The following is a 21348-nucleotide window of genomic DNA, read 5'->3' on the forward strand; positions in this document are numbered from 1 at the left end:
TTCCTTCCTTCCTTCCTTCCTTCCTTCCTTCCTTCCTTCCTTCCTTCTTTCCTTTCTTTCTTCTTTCTTTCATTTTTTTTTCAAGACAGGGTTTCTCTGTGTAGCCTTGGCTGTCCTACACTCATTTGGTAGACCAGACTGGCTTCAAACTCACAGAGATCCCCCTGCCTCTGCCTCCCCATGTGCTGGGATTACAGTCTTTATATAAAATATAAAATACAGTACTTGCATACAACCTACATACATCTTTCTTATTTCACTTTCAAGATTCTATACATTATTTGTGATATTTAATAAAATGTAAATGCTATGAAATTATTGTTATACTGTATTGTCTACGTAATAATTACAAGAAGTAAACATGTCATTTCATCACTACAGAACTGATATTTTAAAGACATTTTTGATCTGTGGTTGGACTGGCAGATAAACAGTCAGAGAGTGAACCTGTTGTGGCTTATTTGACGTATAACAAATTTGTTGGAGTGACAGTGGGCATATGTCAGTTCTGCTACAAAAATATCAACCATATAACACTTTCAACACTTTACCTCTCCTTAGCCTTCTATTGCCTGACAAGTTCTACATGCAACCCCAGAATTAGATGGAGAAATAAACAAATCAATCCCTCCTCCTAATGTCATGCCTGGTATGCTCCAAATTTTGGCTGACTTTGGGCTTTTAGCCATCTACAGGTTTGATTTCCTCCAGATATACCTTTTTTTTTTTAATTGAAACATCATAATGAAGTCATGAGGTGTTATAGAAAGATCCCTGGCTTGGAATTCTATTACACATGAGCTCAAGTATCAACTTTTAAAGTATTTTTATTGTTTGTGTGTAGGGCTGACCACTGTATTTGGATAACCAACAGATTCAGCAGGTTGTATTTATATATTTGTATATCTATGTATATATGTAACAATAATAATAAAAGAGAAACCAGTTGGAGAGAGTGAGGGGGGCTATGGGGAGGTTGGAAGGAAGAAAGAGAAAAAGGAGATGATGTAATTGTTTTAATTAAAATATGTTAAAAGGCAAGTGAGATATCATGTATTTATTTATTTGTTTTTATTTAGTGGTGCTGGGGCTTGAACCAAGAACTTCTCTCATGGTGTGTAAGTGCTGTACTACTCATATGTAATCTTATCCCTTCTAATATTTTTTCTTTTGAGACACACCTTACTATGGTTTTCCAGTCTGGCCTTGAACCTATGCTGTAAGCTTTGAATTTACAACCCTCCTGCTGTCTGGGGTAGCTAGGAATTATAGGCTTCAGTCACCTGGCCCAACTCAAATGTCACCTTTAAAGGATTTCGTTTATTCATTCTGATGCTTTATTTTTTAAATTTTTAACATCTAACTGTAAATGCTGTATCAAAATGAATTATCTGCAGGCAAGTACCACATTCACTTTTATTGATTTATTTCCTTTGTAGAACTCCTACTCTTCACCTGTTTGGCTTGATTTAAAGACAGCTTCTTTCATTGGCTACATCTTTCTGTGCATTCACTAAGGAAACACTTTATAATCCAAACATTGGAACCAAATGGCTGCTTCAGGAACTGTTTAATATTAGATAGCTCAGTTTATCTGGGTTGTTCCATGTCAGTGGGTTACAAGAGTTTATAAGGTCCCTATGGGAAAAATGAGAAGTTTCCCAGCTATCCCTTTGTTGAGTCTTTTTCCTGTGTTATTATTTTGTTGTCATGCATTCTCAGCATAATAGGTACACACATCTGAAACTCTGAATACAGGATGCATTCCAAAGCCAAACAAATTACTTTTGGACTTCCCATACTTTCTTTCCATGATTTGTGTGGTTAATAGAGTTGCTGGAACTGGATATTTTAAATTGCATTCTAAATGAAAGAAACATAGCCACAGGGAAAGAAAGAAGTATTCTGTCACCTTAAGAACTATTTTGTTTTCTTTCAGAGGTATCCACCATATGTGTCTCCCAACATTTAATGTTTGTCCTTCCTTCCTTCCTTCCTTCCTTCCTTCCTTCCTTCCTTCCTTCCTTTTATAAGGCAGATTCTTATGTATATCATACTGGTCTCGAATTCCAGATCCTCCTACCTATTTCTAAGTGCCAGAATTAATGACCTGTGCTACCATGCCTGGCTTCATTTAATAAATGTAAATTGATAGAGAAACTGAGTTATACTGCTTTATAAGCCTTTTTTTTTCTCACCAGCTAAAACAGACATGGTTTCTAGTGGAGACTTTTAGAAACCTAGAAAACCTTACTAACTCAGATTGAGGAATTTTTGTAGGTTCATTGAAAATATTCTAGAATCAGATAGCTACTAATTATAACTATCGATGACACTTTTATGTAAAGGAACATTGGTGTTGGGGTGGGATGAGTGTAAGTATCATGCCTTCCTGGGATTTTATGATTTGTATGTAGTTTAATACTTTTGCTACTGTTCTGTTTTTTGTTGTTTTTTTTTTTCTCATTCTTGATTAGTTTTAAATGGCAATGAAATTGTCATGTGGCATTCTTAAGAAGTTAGGAATGGGGCTTGAGGAAGAGTAAATAAGGTCTATAGATACAGATTTACTATCTTTTGTAAAAAAATGCTTGAGAATAATATAGCATGGTAGCACATGCCTGGAGGAAGGATAATTACAGGTTCAAAGCCAAACTGTCTACATGTGAAATTTGTCTCAAAAGCAACACAAAAATAAAAATGCTTGGAACCAGAAGTTTCAGATTTTGAAATATTTGTATATATAACAAGATATCTTTGATGTTCTGTTCAGGAAGTTGTCTCCTGTGCCAAAGAGTTCTAGGCTGTTCCCCACTTTTTCTTCTAACAGATTTAGAGTATCTAGTTTTATGCTGAGGTCTTTGATCCACTTGGACTTTAGTTTTGTGCAGGGTGATAAATATGGATCTATTTTCATTTTTCTGCATGTAGACATCCAGTTGGACCAGCACCATTTGTTGAAGATGCTGTCTTTTTTCCATTGAATGGTTTTGGCTTGTTTGTAAAAAAATCAAGTATTCATAGGTGTGTGGGTTTATTTCTGGGTCTTCTATTCAGTTCCATTGATACTCCTTTCTGTTTCTTTGCCAATACCATGCAGTTTTTATTACTATTGCTCTGTAGTACAGCTTGAGATCAGGGATGGAGATACCTCCAGATGATCCGTTTTTGTACAGGATCGTTTTGGAGATTCTGGTTTTTTTTTTGTTTGTTTGTTTTGTTTTTTGTTTTTTGTTTCTCCATATGAAGCTGAGGATCTTTTTTTCAAGGTCTGTAATGAATTGAGTTGGTATTTTGATGGGAATTGCATTGAATCTGTAGATTGTTTTTGGCAGGATGGCCATTTTCACAATGTTAATCCTACCAATCCATGAGCACAGGAGATCTTTCCATCTTCTGATATCTTCTTCAATTGCTTTCTTCAGAGACTAGAAGTTTTTCTCAAACAGGTCTTTCACTTGCTTGATTAGTGTCACCCCAGGTACTTTATGTTATTAGTGGCTATTGTGAATGATGTTGTTTCCCTGATTTTTCTCAGCCCTTTTGTCTTTGGTATACAGGAGGGCTACTGATCTTTTTTTTTTTTTGAGTTGATTTTGTATCCTGCCACTTTGCTGAAGGTGTTTATCAGCTGGAGGAGTTCTCTGGTTGAATTTTTGGGGTCGCTCATATACACTATCATATCATCTGTGAATAGTGACACTTTGACCTCTTCCTTTCCGATTTGTATCCCCTTGATCTCCTTTAGTTGTCTTATTGCTCTGGCTAGGATTTCAAGTACTATGTTGAAGAGATGTGGAGAGAATGGGCAGCCTTGTCTTGTCCCTGATTTCAATGCGATTGATTTAGGTTTCTTTCCATTGAGTTTGATGTTGGCTATAGGCTTGCTGTATATTGCCTTTACTATGTTTAGGTATGTGCCTTGTATCCCTGATCTCTCCAACAGCACAGGTTCTAAGAGCAACAATCAATAAATGGGACCTCATGAAACTGAAAAGTTTTTGTAAAGCAAAAGACACTGTCGTTAGAACAAAACGACAGCCTACAGACTGGGAAAGGATCTTCACCAACCCTCTATCTGACAGAGGGCTGATATCCAGCATATATAAAGAACTAAAGAAGTTAAAAAGCAATAAATCAAGTAATCCAATTAAAAATGGGGTATTGAACTAAACAAAGAAGTCTCTGTAGAGGAATATAGAATGGCAGAGAAACACTTAAAGAGATGCTCAATGTCATTAACCATCAGGGAAATGCAAATCAAAACGACCCCGAGATTTTACCTTACACCCATCAGAATGGCCAAGATGAAAAACTCAAGTGACAACACATGCTGGAGAGGTTGTGGAGAAAGGGGAACCCTCCTCCATTGCTAGTGCGAATGTAAACTGGTACAACCACTTTGGAAGTCAATCTGGAGCTTTCTCTGACAATTAGGAATAGTGTTTCCTCAAGACCCAGCTATACCACTGCTAGGTATATACCCAAAATTTGCTCAAGTACACAACAAGGACATTTGCTCAACCATGTTTGTAGCAGCTTTATTTGTAAAAGCCAGTACCTAGAAACAACCCAGATGTCCATCAACAGAGGAATGGATACAGAAATTGTGGTATTTTTACACAATGAAATACTACTCAGCAATCAAAAACGAGGAAATCATAAAATTTGCAGGCAAATGGTGGAATCTAGAAAAGATCATTCTGAGTGAAGTATCCCAGAAGGAGAAAGACAAACATGGTATATACTCGCTTATGTAGACCTATAAGATATGATAAACATAATGAAATCTATACACCTAAAGAAGATAAACAAGAAAGCGGACACAGGGTAAGATGATCAGTTCTCACTTAGAAAGACAAATGGGATGTGCATTGGATAGGATAGGATAGGAGCCTACCGCAGAGGGCCTCTGAAAGACTCTACAAAGCAGTGTATCAAAGTAGATACTAAGACTCATAACCAAACCTTTGGCAGAGTGCAGGGAATCATATAAAAGAAGGGAAGTTAGTACAAAGTGGAAAGGATGGGAGCTCCACGAGGACCAAATATATCTGGGCACAGGGGTCTTTCCTGACATTGATACTCCACCAAGGACCATCTATGGATATAACCTAGAACCTCTGCTTGGATGTAGTCCGTGGGCACAGGGTTTTTTTTTTTTTTTTCTGAAACTATTTCTCTAACCACAGAACATGTATGGATATAACCTAGAACCTTTGCTCAGATCAAGCTCGTGGTAGCTCAATAACCAATTGGTTTCCCATAGTAAGGGGAACAGGGACTATTTCTGACAGAAACTCAATGGCAGGCTCTTTGACCTCCCCACCCCCCAAGGAAGGAGTAGTACTGCTAGGCCACAGAGGAGGACTTTGCAGCCAGTCCTGAAGACACCTGATAAACCAGTATCAGATGAAAGGGGAAGAGGTCCTCCCCAATCAGTGGACTTGGAAAGGGGCAGGGAGTAGATGAGGGAGGGGGGGTGGGATTGGGAGGGAATGAGGGAGCAGGGTACAGCTGGGATACAGAGTTAATAAAATGTAACTAATAATCAAAAAAGATATCTTTGAGATAATTATATACTAATTATATATATAATTATATACTAATTTGCATTTATATATAGTTTTTAAATAGTTAGTTGATCATTTTACACAATATTTTAGTATACCTTGGTTTGACTGCAACCTATCAGAGGAGACCAGATGTGAGATTTCAATTTCTGGTATCTTGCTGGAACTCGAAATGTTTCAGATTTTGAAGCATTTCACATTAGAATAAGTTGATGTGCAGTAGGTTTCCTTAAAGAATGAACTAAGTTAAATTAAATTTCTGGCTGGGAAGCATCTTTTATCTCACTGAGCTGGGAGCTGAGTTCTAATTTAAAGTACAGGGGTCATTTATTTTCTATTTTTGAAAGTTTGTTTATGAAGAAAATCTGTGCATGTAGTTGGCCTAGGTTAGGGAATCAAGCCCAAGTGGTGTGCCAAGATATGTGGCTTGGGGCATTGGAATCTATACATATATGCATGTAACAATAACTAAGGAAAAAAGAGGGCATGAATTTGAAGTAGAGCAAGGTAGAGCCAGCATGAAGAGGTTCCTACTGAAAATTTTTAAGAAATTTAAGCATAAAAATGAGAACAATAGTTTATGACTTATTGGTCAAAAGATTACTTACATGACAATACATAATGACTAAATTAAATATTTTGTAAGAAAGAGCTTATTCATACCGAAATATCACATCAGTAAATAATCACTGTTACAAACTGACATTCTTTTGTTGTACCTCTTGGGAGAGGCCTAATCCCAGTGCTTAAAAAGTAGAGACAAAAAAAAGTTGAGGCAGGAAGATCAGGAGTTCAAGGTCATCTTCAGCTACAGTGTAAGTTGGAGACCAGCCTGAATCTTTAAGACCTTATATCATTAAAAGTGGGAGATTGCCTACAAAACAGTTGTGACCTATAATCTTTAAATGGTCAAGATAATAAACCTCAAGAAAAGGCTGAGGAAGTACCCCCAAGAAACTGTTGCACATGGTCAGCCTTCTGTCACTTTCAGGAAGTTTATAGTTTTTTTTCCCCCACAGGCTAGACTGGAAATTGTAGCAATCATCCTGCCCCATCCTCCCACATATTGAGATGATCTGTATGAACCATTTCATTTGGGATATTTTTCCTAAATTTGAAACCCTCCACAGGTTAGTTGAAAAAATACTTAAGTGTGAAAAATGGCAATTAATAAATATTTGATTGAAGAAATCCACCGAAGTCAAATTTAGAGTGAATGCAGAAAGCACAGAGCTATGAGAGAACACCTATAGCTAGGTGTTATAGCTCAGTCACAACATGTGTAAAGCACTGTAGTCCATCCTTAGCATTACCCCCACCCACCCACCTTATTGATGGAGTCACAGATTCAATACAGCATTTGCAGGAAGGGGCTGTGTTATAGAGGTACAGAACTAATAGAATGATTATATGTATATAGAGGGGATTTATCACACTGGTTTACAGCGTAAATTCTGGACAATACAATAATGGCTGTCTTACATCTGACAGTCTGAAAATCTGGTATTTGCTCAGTCAAGGAGGCCAAGCTGGATGTCTCAGCAGTCCCACTCTCCCACTGAAGGCCTGGAGGATTCCTGGAGAGCTATTATTGACTACCTGAAGATGCTGGTTCCATTATTAGCAAAGGAATGTAGAAGTTGTAAAACCAGAATAGATGAACTTACCTGCAACAGTGAAGGCAAACAGGCAAAAACCAACTTTCTAGTCACCCCTGTCCTTATGTGGGCTGCTACCCAGTGGGTGCAACCCACATTTAGGGTGGATCTTCCTACTTCAAATAATCTGATCAAGAAAATCCCTCTGAAAAATGGCTAGGGGCTTTTAACTGATTCGAGATCCAGTCAAGTTGACAACCAAGATTAATGGTCTGGTTAGTGATGTGATGACAGGGAATGTGGAGTTTAGAAGAGGAAAAGTCATGATTTAAACCATTACTTTCAATTGTAGCTGTGCTGTGTATGTGTGTGTGTGTCTGTGTGTAATAGATTTTTTTTTAGATTTTTACATTTTGTTTCATCTATATGAGTGATTTGTTAGCATGTATGTACATGTACCACATCCATGCTTGGTTCCCACACAGGTGAGAAGGCATTGGCTCCTCTGAAACTAGAGTTATCAGCAGTTGTGAACCACCATGTCAGTGTCAGAAACCTAACTCAGGTCCTCTGCCAGCACAAGTGTTCTTAACTGCGTAGCCTTCTGTCCAGCTCCAGCTTCTGTAATTTGTGTGTGCATGGCCCTGTATTGTATGGCCCTGTCTGCTGCTAATAAAATAAATAGTACATAGTTTATAATGTACAGTATGAGTGCCTTGAGAAATTAGAAGCTTTGGAAGTGAAATAAGCTTTGATGTTTGCAGTTTTACCATGCAATTGTATGTACTTACCACAATGAAAGAGAAAAAAAATTGGTTAGGGGATAATTGTTCATTGTTATAAGGCCACCATTTTTCTTTCTACACAGGAGCCATGGATAACAGAGGCTTTCAGCAGGGGAGTTTTAGTAGCTTCCAGAGCAGCTCTAGTGATGAAGACTTGATGGACATCCCAGGGACTGCTATGGATTTCTCCATGAGAGATGAGGTGCCTTCTTTAGATCGAGAAATAGAAGGTATCATTATTGCTAGTTTTAAAAATAATTTTTAATTTATATACAGGAGGCACACAGCCTTGTAACTTTTCATATGTACTTGTAACTAACACCATTGATGAGACATAGAATTGTCTTGACTCATAGAAAATAATATTTCTTGCTGTTCCTTTGTCTTCCCTAGTCCTTGATACCACTGATCTTTTCTCTGCCCTAGTAGTTTACTTCTCCCTTGAAGATATTGTATTAATGAAATTATATTATTTTACTTTGTGTGGGTGTGTGTGTGGAGAAGGTGGGACATGCAGGGACCATGGGGTATATCTGGAGGACAGAGGATAACTTAAGGAATCAGTTCTTTTCTTACGCCATGTAGGCTCTATGGATAGAACTGAGGTTGCCAAACTTAACAGCAAATGCCCTTAACTGACTGACTCATCTTACTAGCCCTCTGTCCTGTGTCTTTGTTTTTAGAGACTGAATTCTTTTAAACAGCTCAGTGCCTTGGAGATTTTTACTTTTCTTGCTGCATGCATACTCAAGAGTGGTAAATGTGTGTTTGACTTTAAAAGAAAATGCCAAAACATTGTTCAAAATACTTATGAATCTTTGTATCTCAACTAGCTCTATATGAGTGTTCTAAAACCTTGGCATATATTATTATCAGTAAATTTATTAACATTTTCCTAACAAGTATGTGCCATTATCTCATGATTTTGGTTTTATTTCCTTAATGGCCAATGATACTGAATATCATATCATATGCATATTTGCCAGGGTTGTATATCCTCTTTGGTGAAGTAGGTACTCAAATCTTACATTTTTATAAGTTTTTACTGTTTATAATTGTAATTTTTCTTAACAGGAAATCATATGAGAATTTAGGTAATGTCTCAGTGGTTATTTGCTTATCTACTTACACTGTCATTTCTACAGTTGTGTACAGTGCCATGGTATGGTTTTGCTTTAGTTCATGTAACCAAGCTTCTATTGATATACATTTTAGTTATTCCCATATATTGTCATTACACATAATGCTACAGTGTGTGTATATCTGTGTTTGTGTGTCTTAGTTACTTTTCTGTAGCTGTAACAAAACACTATAATCAGTGCAACTTATAAAAATGTTTAATTGGCTTACAGTTTCAGAAACTTAGGGTCCATGATGGTGGAGCAAAGGTATGGTGGTAGCCACAACTGGGAGCTCTCATCTTGATCCACAAGTAGGAGGTAGAGGTAGAGAGAGAGAAAGACAAAGACAGTGACAGAAGGATGGAGACAGACAAAAAGAGAGACAGACTGATAAAGACATACAGAGAGAGACACACACAGAGAGAAAGAGAGAGACAGAGACAGGCAGACAGTGAATTGGGAGTGTTTTTGAAACTTTTCAAGGTGACAAACCTATGACAAATCTTCTCCAACAGGGCCATACAACTTTCTAATTATTTCTAATCAACTCTACAAATTGGGGACCAAGTATTCAAAAACAGGAGTCTATGGAGGCCATTCTCCATAGACTCCATTCAAACCACCACAGTATGTATGTGTATCTTTTAAGCATATGAGCATTTTTATAGCATGAATGTATGAGAGTGTTAATTTCTTCTACCACATTGGTGTACAATATCATTATTTTTATCTTTACAATGTGAATAATTTCTAGTATTGCTTTCTTTTTCTTCTTTCTCTTTCTTCCTTCCTTCCTTCCTTCCTTCCTTCCTTCCTCTCTCTCTCTCTCTCTTTCTTTCTCTTTCTTTTCTTTCTTTCTTTCTTGAGACAGGATCTTCCTGTTGTGCTCTGGTTGACCTGGAACTTTTTAGGTAGACCAGATTGACCTCGAACTCACAGAGATCTGCTTTCTAAGTGCTAGAATTAAAGGTGTATATCACCACCTATGTCATCTATTATTTTAAATTTCAATTAATAAATTTGAACATAGTTTCTTGTATTTGAGAAACAGTTTTTAACTTCTTCTCATGAAAGTTTTCTGTTTATATAATGTTCTTTTTTGAGCCCTTGAGTATCTCTAATTTTTTTGTCTGATATTGTTTGAATATATTTTCCTTTTCTGCCTTCTTTCTTCCCCTTTCTTTTTCCCCTCTCTTCCTACCACCTTTCTTCCTTCTTATTGTTTGAGGCAGACCCTCACTCTTTAGCCCAGAGAGACCTGGAACTTACCAACGCTAACGTCTAACTTAAGGAAGTCATGTTGCTACAGCTTCCACAGTGTTTAATACTGTTACCAGCTAGTCTGTACTTTCAAACGTTTTGTATTTTAAAGGTTGCCTTAAATTTATGATGTAGCTAAGAATGATATTGAATTAGCAATCTTTATACTCCACATTATCTGGAGTCCTAGGGGACTATTGGTGTGCACCATCATGCCCACCTTATCTTCCTTGGTTTTGTTTGTTTGTTTGTTTGTTTTGTTTTTGTTTTTAATCTGCAAGAATTTTTTACTAGTTTCTACTGTTGACATTTGTGTTCCTTTTTGTTTTGTTTTGTTTTGTTTTTGTTTTTTGAGACAGGGTTTTTCTGTGTGGCCTTGGCTGTCCTGGACTTGCTTTGTAGACCAGGCTGGCTTCAAACTCAAAAGGATCCCTCTGCCTCTGCCTCCCTGAGTACTGGGATTAAAGACGTGCACCATCATGTCTTGTGTTTCTTGTTAGACTTTTTATTAGTGTTTTTTTGTTGACATCTATGTTTGTTGTTGTATTTAGAAGGAACCAGGCCGTAGGTATGTGAAGCTAACACACTTTGGCAACATAATGAGGCCCTATTTTAATTTTTTTGTTTTTGTTTTTGTTCTCGAGACAGGGTTTCTCTATGTAGCCTTGGTTGTCTGGGCTAGGCTGGCTTTGAAGTCACAGTGATCCACTTGAGGCCCTATTTTATTTTATTATTTTTTTATTTTTTAAAGATTTATTTATTACGAATACAATGTGTGTTTGCATGTACACCTGCACGCCAGAAGAGGGCACCAGATTTCATTTTAGATGGTAGTGAGCCACCATGTGGTTACTGAGAATTGAACTCATGACCTCTGGAAGAACAGCCAGTGCTCTTAACCTCTGAGCCATATCTCCAGCCCGAGGCCCTATTTTAAAAGAAACCCTGAGAGCTGGGCATAGTGCCGCAAGCCTGTATTCCTAGCATTCAGGGAGGGAGAGTCAGACAGATCTCTGTGAGTTTAAGACCAGCCTGGTCTACAAAGCTCCACAGAGAAACCCTGTCTTGGAAAAAAAAAAACAAGCCTAAAATACACACACACGCACACACATACACACACACACACACACACACACACACACACACACACACACACACAAACAGAAAAGAAACTATAGGTATCATTAATATATAATAATTATTTATGCTGTAATCCTGTAGGTGCTACTATGGCTCTTACAAGAATTATTTCATGTCTGTGTAAAGTGTAAAGAATCAGATGTCACAGAAAAGTGTATTTGAACAGTTATCATGCGACACTTTCTAGAGAGACTTGAACAAACATTTGTTTAACCCAGATATGGAGCCCATGAGTTTAACTTGATGAACCCATGAATTTTATTGATTTACAGAAATATTGGTGAGGGGTTACTTATAGGAGTAGAAATGACTCAGTGACAATTTTATCACTAAACCTGCCCCAGCATGGATTATGACTTATGAAAGCTGCAGCTCACTGTACAACTTGCAGGCAGCTCAACAGATTGGGAGTGGCCTTTTCAGACACCTCAGTTAGTCTGAGCTTTCAGGCAGCTTGGCTCTTCAAGGATGCTTGACTGCTTTCTCCTCTTCTGGGTGGCTTGACTGCACTTTGCTTCTTCCAAATGACTTGGCTGGTCTCTGCCTCTTGTAGGTAGATTAGTTGTTAAGAACTACCCTGCTTCTGCCAGGGTAGTTTGGCTGGTCTGATCCTCTTCTAGGCAGATCAGCTTGTCTGAGAATATCTCTCTGGAATCCTTCTACCTTATAAATGCTCGGGGGAAGCAGTGACCTAGTATACCTGGTCAGTTTTGGGGACATCCTTAAAGCTTTTGAGTTGTTTACTTTCCTTCGTAATGGAAAGTAATGTTTCTCCTCCTCCCTATTGCCAACATTTCATTTTTGTGGGTTCCTTTTTCTTCCACTCTTTTCCAGCCTCTTTTTATCTTTTTAACCCCCTAACACTAGATATGAAAGAAAAAAAGGATAAAGGGTAAAGGAGGCAACATTATTGTTAGACTACTTCCTGCTGATTAGGGTGTTGAGCTCTTTTGGGGCAAGTTTGATCCTCACCAGCAGGATATCTAATTTCTTTCTCTTCTTCCTCTTCCTCTTCTTCCTTTTCCTTCTCCTCTTCTTCCTCTTCTTGTTTCTTCTTTGCACATGACTACTTAACAAACCACAACCAACCAACAAACAACTACATCTCTCTTGGGGTCCTATATACCCCAAGAATTCCAAATGTCACACAATTTTAGAAACTATCTGCAGTTGGCAAAATCATACCACTGCTAGAGCATGAGGCAAATCATAGCCAGCTTCTGTGAAGCAACCCCATATCCCCACATCTGGTAAAGCATATTCTTATAATATTTCTGTGATTTTTTAAGAAACCAAAATTCTCACTACACTTCTCCTTAGAACAGTGGCTCTCAGCTCATGGGTTGTGACCCCTTTGGAGGTTGAACCACTCTTTCACAGGGGTCACATATCAGGTGTTTACAGTAGGATTCATAACAGTAGAAAAATTACATTTATGAAGTAGCAACAAAAATAATTTTATGGTTGGGGATCACCATGACATGAGAAACTGCATTAAATGCTTGCAGCATTAGGAAGGCTGAGAACCACTGCCTTAGAGCATTCTGTTTCACCTCTTCATAAATACCCTGTGTCTTAAGCATCCCTCCAAAATGGGCATATTGTACGGAGGGAAGAGAAGACAGATGTGAGCCAAAAATAGGTGAGTTACAGCCTTGAATGTTGTGCTGGTTAGCTTTTATTGTCATCTTAAAATATCTAGAGCCACCTGGGAAGGGAGAACCTCCGTTGGAAGATTGTCTGATCAGATGGCCTGTGACCAAAGCTGTGAGGAATTCTCTTGATTAATGATTGGTGTGGGAGAACCTAGCCCACTGTGGATGGTACTATCCCCATATAAGAAAGCTAGTTGAGAGATGGGGAGAGAGACCAGAAGAAGGTGTTAGATCCCTGTAACTGGAGTTATGTATGGTTGTAAACCTCCATATGGGTGCTGGGAATCAAAACTGAGTCTTCCGCAAGAACAAGTGCCATAATCACTGATCCATCTCCTCAGACACACGTAGAGTTTTTTAAAAAATGTTCTGTTTTGTTGAGAACAAGTCTCATATAGTCAGCCAGGTATGGCGGTGCACACCTTTAATCCCAGCACTGGAGAGACAGAAGCACATATCTTGGGGTTCAGTTTCATCCTGGTCTACAGAGTGAGTTCCAGGACAGCCAGGGTTACAGAGAAAGACCCTGTCTCAATAAAATGCCAACAAAACAGTCAAGATTGGCCTTGAGCTCACTGTGTAGCTAAGGCATGTGCAAACATGCCTAGTATTGTAAAGATTTTAAATCATTTCACTAACAGAATCTATAGCTATAAGAATGTATGGATGATCTGGGTGTGGTGGTGCATGCTTTAATTCCAGCACTCAAGAAAGGAGGCCAAGGCAGATGGATCTTTGTGAGTTCGAGGCCAGCCTGGTCTACAGTCAAGGACAGCCAAGGCTACACAGAGAAACCCTGTATCATAAATAAAAAAAATAAAGAACAACAACAAAACAAAAAGAGAGTATGTGGCTGTAGTGTTGTAACCTGCTTAACCTGCTTAAACTCTATAGCCCCTCTGTTGAAACCCATTTTAGTTCTTATCGTAACTGTGGATCCTCTGTTAATACCTGCTGTAGCCTTTAGCATGTCAGAAGCCATTTTGTTTCCATTTTGATCATGGGGTGAAATTAAGTTCAAGTTCTCAGGCCTACATGTCCTACACCTGATTATGGTTTTTCGTATAAAAACCTGCCTTAGAAACAGACCGGTGTCATAGTCTGTTTCTGGAGTCCAGATTATGGCCCTGACTGGTCAATTTTTGTTCAGTGTTCAATAAACCTTCATCAGTCTGAGTCTGGTGTCCAAGTGGTCAGGGTGCACCTATTCCTGAACCCATAACATTAGAAATCCCATAGACTACCGTTTACATAGTTAATTGTTTATTATAATAGGTATTGGGTGGATGGAAATTAACCAAATAATAGAACATAAGCGGAGAATGACACTGTGCCTATTTGTTTGTAGTATTGAAGATTGAACCTAGGGCCTTATACATGCTGAACAAGTATGTTACCATCAGGCCAAATGCCCAGTCCACTTTTTATTTTTTATAGTTATATATACCTGTAGTTCTATCACTCTGGAGGCTATAAGGCAGTAACATTAAGAATTCAAGGTCAGCCTTGAAATCAGACTTTAGTTAACCAGATGGGCATAGAAGTGTATATAATCGTAATCCCAGCACTTAGGAAGTTGAGCCAGGAGGAGTACCAGTTCAACATCAAAGAGCAAGCTATTTTGGAAGATCTTATTTGAAATGCCAACAACAGCAAAACAAACATAAAATAAAAATATATCAGTCTGTAGAGATGGCTCAGTGGTTAAGCACACTGTCTGCTCTTCCAGAGGTCCTGAGTTCCATTCCCAGCAACCACATGGTTGCTCACAATCATCTATAATGTAAAGTGATGCCCTCTTCTGGCATGCAGGTGTTGCATTTACGCCTTGCACTCATATACATAAAACGTAAATAAATCTTTAAAAAATACACCAAGGCTGGAGGAGTGCCATAGTGATTACCAGGATCTAGGATCAATCCTTAGCAGCAACATGGAGGCTCACAACCATCTGTAGCTCCATTTTCACAGAAGCAGATGCCCTCTTCTGGCCTCTGTTGGTACCAGACATACATTCAGGCTAAAGACCCATACACACTAAAAACATAATAGGCCCCAACATATTTTTTTAGGAATGACAAGGGAGATCTCTGAAGACACGACAAAGTTGGACTGAGCATAGTATGAAAAAGGTTTTCAGATATCTGTAATCCCGTGTCTGTAATATATGTCTGTAATCTCAGCACTCCGGAGGCAGAGACAGGAGGATTACCAGAAATTTACTGGTCTATATAGTAAGTTCTAGATCCACTAAGATCCAATAATGAGATCCTGTCTTAAATAGCCAATCTCCCCTCCTACCAAAAGGAAACAAAGTAGAAACATAATAAAACCATAGATTCAAAAGGATAACAAAAGATAGGTTGTGTTGCTGCACACTGGTAATCCTACCACTTTGGAGGCTGAGGTAGGAGAATGGAGTATTCAAGACCAGCCTGGGCTACAGAATTACCTAAAGCTATATAAAAATACTTTGTCTCAAAAATCAAAATGAAATCAAAAGCAAGGATCACAGGAAATTTGAGTAGGAAAGATACCTCAGGAGATAGTCTATAAATTTAAAGTTCATAAAAGAGTGGTATTTGTGCCTTCATATTTTGTGGGTCTTTTATTAGGACACTTCTAAAAAGGCAGCTATATTTATATGCCACTTGTATGTGCATGCATCTACAAATATAGTGTGTTAGTTTTAGCAGTAACCGAATTTACTGACTGGGGAACTAGGCTATCACTAAACTGAGACCTTTATATATGCCTTCTGGCCAAACCAAAAGAAATCACCAATCAGCCATTGCTTCTAGTAAAAACTGTTTGCTTATGGTATTTTCACCAAGTTCTTTTATGTGTTCATTTTGCTGGCAGTACAAAATCAGAGTAAGTGATTGCTCATTGTTCCTAGTTCATGGGCTAGAAAACTGAAGCCATCTAGAATTTTTGACATTGCCTGTGATCATGCAATGTATTTTTAAATAAGTAGTCCTCCACCACTTTTTAGTAGAATCTTAGAAGTCTTACTGATTGCAGTTTATTAAGATCTGTAGATCTGTCCACAGAGTAAAGAGGTTTCTTTTATGAGCCACATGCAAAAATTAGTCCACTTACCAAGTATTCTGTAATGATGCTTTTTTTTTCTTGCTTTGCTTTCAAAGTGTTGTTTCCTTATTTAATGTCTGCACATAGGATTTCCTGGTAAAGAAACCATTAATATAAGAAAAGTCCAGAAAATCATTGAAACATCATGGTGAAATTATGCATAAAATGCTATATTTTCTACTGGGCATAATAATAGCATATACTAAAAAGTAAGTTTCATGGAACAAGTTTAGTAAAAGTGGTTCTTGTTTTCCAGATGGCTATGTAGGAATTGATTTATGAAGAATGAATCAGTTATGCATGACAAAGCTAAATGTACCTGAGATAGTCTGTAAATTAGAAAAAGTCCAAACACTCTGGGAGAGGGAATGGGAAAATGAGTTTGAGTTACAGGAAAACATTCAGAGCTGTTCTTGTCATCCATTTGTTCTCACTTGCCTGAGCAAGGCCAGCACTCCATTCATTTATTCTTTTATTCACTCATCTACCCATCAGTATAAGGAGTGCTCATCCATATAGAGGGTTAGCATCATACCTGTCTAATAGTGCTACTGAGTTACAGAAACAGAGTCTGTGTTTTTGAGCTTCTAAGCCTCCCAGAGTGAGGTATGTGGGTGGGTGGTGACAGAGCAGCAGAGGGAACAAGCAGGTATAAAGCAGGATATCTAGCTAAAAATCTAGATGGCGTAACATTGTGTACACTTTGTGATCTTATCTTTTAGCCAAAGCACCATCAAAGGATTTAAAAGCAGAAGAGTGATATGATCAGATTTGAGTTTGGGAAAATTGACAGTGCAGAGGGAAAATTGAGGTCAAATATGGGGGTAGTGAAATGTTTACTGCTTTAAAAATTCTGGGCAAAAGATCAGAAGGCATGATGAAGACAACAGGAACCAAAAAGAAGGGATAGTGAGTTCTCAAGAAATGGTAGGAGGGAAATTAAAAGGAACAACGAGGTACTGGGGGTGAAATAAAAAAGAATCAGGGCTAACTTCAAAGCCTAGGCTAGTTATTGAGTAGACTCTGTTCTCCCACACCACTTCCTCAGTCTAGTGTTACTTCCTAATATGTCAGAGAAGCAAATAATCATAATAATCAAATGTGATAGAATGAAAAGCACAACATGCCTTGAAATCTATCAAGGAGACTACAAAGCAGTTCTGTTTGTTCTTCCAAACTGTAAAGAGCTCATGGTTTCCCTTCAAGTCAAAATGGAACAAACCTTTGACTCTGGCTCCTGATGAAACCCACCATCATAACCTCAGAGTCCAGGCTTAGAATCCAAGCGCTCAGGGCAGACAAGAGAATATTGGGGTCTAGGCTAGCTCAAGATTCATAGGAAGACTGTCTGAAATAGCATCCTTCATTTAGGCTCGCTCCCCATGCTATCTGAAACAGGCAAATGTGTGGAATTCTGCTAAACACTTGGTCTGGGAAAATGGGTGGTTATTGTTGCTTTTTTGAGCTGAAAAAAAAAAAAAACTAGTCAAAAGTACCATGGGGCCATAAACCACATCAGCTTTAAATAATATATATATATATATATATATATATATATATATATATATATATATATTTTAATTCAGGGTCTCACTTTGTAGCCCAGGCTCAGCTGGTGCTTATTATGTGATATATGCTGCTCCCAAACTCAGCGCAGCTCCTTTGCTTAACTTCCCAAGTTCTGAGTATAAGCTACTGATGCCAGGCTTCATGATGGATCTGATGATAGCCACAGGCTTAAAGCTTCCTTTACTTCAGAGAAAAATGGGCAGATTCCAGAATTCATATCCATTACTGTTTCACCCTTTTATTTTTTAATTAAAGTTTATATTAAATTCATTTTTACTTAGTGTTTACCTCATATCTCATTCTCCTATTTCCAGTGACCTTAACAGTTTTGAGCAGCACACAGAAATTTTACAAAATTTCCTTCACTTGAAATTTATTTGATGTTTTATCATGATGAAACTGTGGTTGGAAGCTTTAGGAAATGAGTAAGGTGACCCCTCACTATGACCTATTGTTTTTGATGATAACTTTAATCACCTGATTGATTTATTTTTTTCCTCAGATTTTTCCACTTACGGTTTTTGTTTTCCTTCTTTTCTATACTGTACCACTCAGAAAAGGAATGAGAAGCCCTTACTTTAGGGAAAAGGAATTCCTACCTCCTTGAGATTGTTGTACATGGGAATTTTGTCTACTCTCTGTAATTAATTTATTTGTTCCATCGCTTGTATTGTTTTATGCTTTGGGTTCTAATCTGTTCCTCCTTCATTTTGTTGCTGAATTTGTTCTCATTTTGTCATTGGGTTGACAGTGCTTCTTCTGCCATTGTTGGTTGTTTTTAGTACTCTCTTACATTTTGACACCAATCTGCTCTGTTATTTTGCTGCTCTAGTACCAAGGCAGGAGATCCATCTTAGCCATCTCTTATGGAGCCCTCCTTTCCATTCATTCTAAAACCAAATTAGAAATGAAGATTGCCAACTAGCTTTGCCCATTTCCACAAAGGCATTACCATTTTTTTTAGACAGGGTTTTATGTAGGCTGGCCTCAAACTCACTATGTAGGTATGGTTGGACTGGGATTATAGCCATATACCACTGTACCTAGCATTCTACCAAGGCCAACTGCATAGATAGTGTATCTGCTGGCATAAAGTGTGTGTGTGTAGTCACATTTATCTACATTAAGCTGAACATGAGATCATACTGATTGATATCTCTAATTTTTTTAGAATTATTTTTTAAAAAATGTATTTATTTATTATATATACAGCATTCTACAACAGAAGAGGACACCAGATCTCACTATAGATGGGTATGGGCCACCATGTGGCTGCTGGGATTTTAACTCAGGACCTTTGGAAGAATAGCCAGTGTTCTTAACCTCTGAGCCATCTCTCTAGCCCCTGAAGTCTCTACTCTTTAAACATATCTTACCACACAGATCATTTTAGCCTTCTTCCTTTGCCTGCCTATAATCTTCTACTCTGACAGTGAGAAAGCCAATTGCATTATTGTCATTCATTACTTAACTTTCCTTTTTCAGTATAAAGGTATAGTGGTTTCAAAATTACTAACAGGCACCTACCGTAAGAAACAATTTTACAACTAGCAGGATTTATGTACCAACCCTTTTGTCTTTGCTCTTATGCAGAAAGGGGAGGGAGGGTGGGATTGGGAGGGGAGGAGGGAGGGGCTTATGGGGGATACAAAATGAATAAAGTGTAATTAATAAAAAATTAAAAAAAATCAAATAAAAAAATAAAATAAAAAATAAAAAAATGTTAAAAAAATTAAAATTAAAAAAATTTTAAAAAAATTAAAAAAAAAGTTCTATCCATTTCTACAGTCACTTAATTCAGAACCTTTTTTCTTTTATCCTCCTTAGTGATACTATTTCATAAACTTGTGATACAGATAGATTCTTTCATTTCTTACTACATTCCATCCTGGGATCTGCAAACATTTTAGTAATTCTTAAAAATTGCATACATAATTAAGCAGCACACATAATTTTTAGGCTGAAGTTCTGTGAGCTGGAAAATGCACTTTGATATGTATTCCTAATATGCTACCATGAAGAATAGTTTCACTGTCCTAATAAGCTTCTTGTACTTTACCTATTCTGCCCCTTACAGGCCAAGCTTCTAGAAAGTACCCATTTGTCCGTTAGTTGCATAAACTTTTTTTTAATGTCATATAATTGGAATCACATATACTATAAAACCTTTCCTGACTGGCTCCTTTGACTTCCCAATATGCATTTAAGATTCACCAATGTCTCTGGATGTGCTGGTGCATGCCTGATATCCAAGCACTCAAAAAGGTTAAGTCATGAGGATCAAGGCTGGCCTGGGCTACATAAAAAGATCCTGTATAAAAAAAAAATCAAGATTAATCAGAAATGATGAGATATCTCTGTGGATAAGAGTACATGCTCCCAAGCTTGCAGACTTGAGTTCCATTTCCAAGTCCCATGTGGTAGAGGGAGAGAACTGACTCCCACAGGTTTTCCTCTGACATCCATATGTATATACAAATACACATACATATGAAATAAAGAAATGCTCTTTTAAAAGAGACTCCTTAAAGCCTTTTTGTGGATTGACAGCTCATTCCTTTCTTTTAATGGATAATAGTTTATTATCTAGATATACCAGGGTTTTAAAATTTATTATCATCATCATCATTTATTACATTTTATTCAGTTTGTATCCCGGCTGTGGCCCCCTCCTTCATCTCCTCCCAATCCTACCCTCTGTCCTTCTTCTTCCCCTATGTGCCTCCCATAGTCCACTGATAGGGAAGGTCCTCCTCCTCTTCCATCTGAACCTAGCCTAACAGGTCTCATCAGGACTAGTTGCATTATCTTCCTCTGTGGCCTGGCAAGACTATACCCCCCAGGGGGAGGTGATCAGAGAGCCTGCCACTTGAGTTCATGCCAGAGAAAGCCTCTGCTCCCCTTATTATGGAACCCACTTGGGGACTGAGTCTATGGATTATATCTGAGCAGGAGTTTTAGTTCCTCTCCATGCATGGTCCTTGGGTGGGTTTCAATCTCTGCAAGGCCTCCAAGGCCCAGGATTTTTGCTCTGTTGGTCTCCTTTTGGAGCTCCTCTTTCTTCCAGGTCTTTTTGTCTCCTCCTTCTTCCATAATATTCCATGCATTCTGCCCAAAGTTTGGCTGTTAGTCACAGCCTCTGCTTCCATATCTCGATCAATATACTCTTTCTTTTTTTCCACTGTATTGTTTCGGCTTCTTTGTCAAAAATTAAGTATCTGTAGGTGTGTGGGTTTATTTCTGGGTCTTCTATTTGATTCGGTTGATCCACCATTATGTACCTTTGCCAGTACCATGCAGTTCTTATTACTTTGGCTCTAAAGTACAGCTTGAGATCAGGGATTGAGATACCTCCAGAAAATCTGTTGTTTGACAAGATTGTTTTAGCAATTCCGGGTTTTTCACTTTTCCATATGAAATTGAGAATTGTTCTTTTAAGTTCTGGAAAGAACTGTGTTGGTATTTTGATGGGAATTGCATTGAATCTGTAGATTGCTTTTGGCAGGATGGCCATTTTCACTATGTTAATCCTACTGATCCATGAGCATTAGAGA

At 38.0% G+C, this 21348-nt stretch overlaps 1 protein-coding gene across 1 annotated transcript in view; it reads left to right on the forward strand.

Annotated features, from left to right (window-relative positions):
* Clcn5 (chloride voltage-gated channel 5) overlaps window positions 1–21348 on the forward strand; it is a 187541-nt gene that overhangs the window by 108964 nt on the left and 57229 nt on the right. Inside the window, exon 3 of the mRNA XM_055597536.1 lies at window positions 8040–8186. Within this exon, the coding sequence (XP_055453511.1) occupies window positions 8040–8186 (147 nt within the window). The remainder of the gene's footprint in view (window positions 1–8039; window positions 8187–21348) is intronic.

Source organism: Psammomys obesus, unplaced genomic scaffold, assembly GCF_907164565.1.
Source record: "Psammomys obesus unplaced genomic scaffold, mPsaObe1.curated_primary_1811, whole genome shotgun sequence".
NCBI classification, from domain to species: domain Eukaryota; kingdom Metazoa; phylum Chordata; class Mammalia; order Rodentia; family Muridae; genus Psammomys; species Psammomys obesus.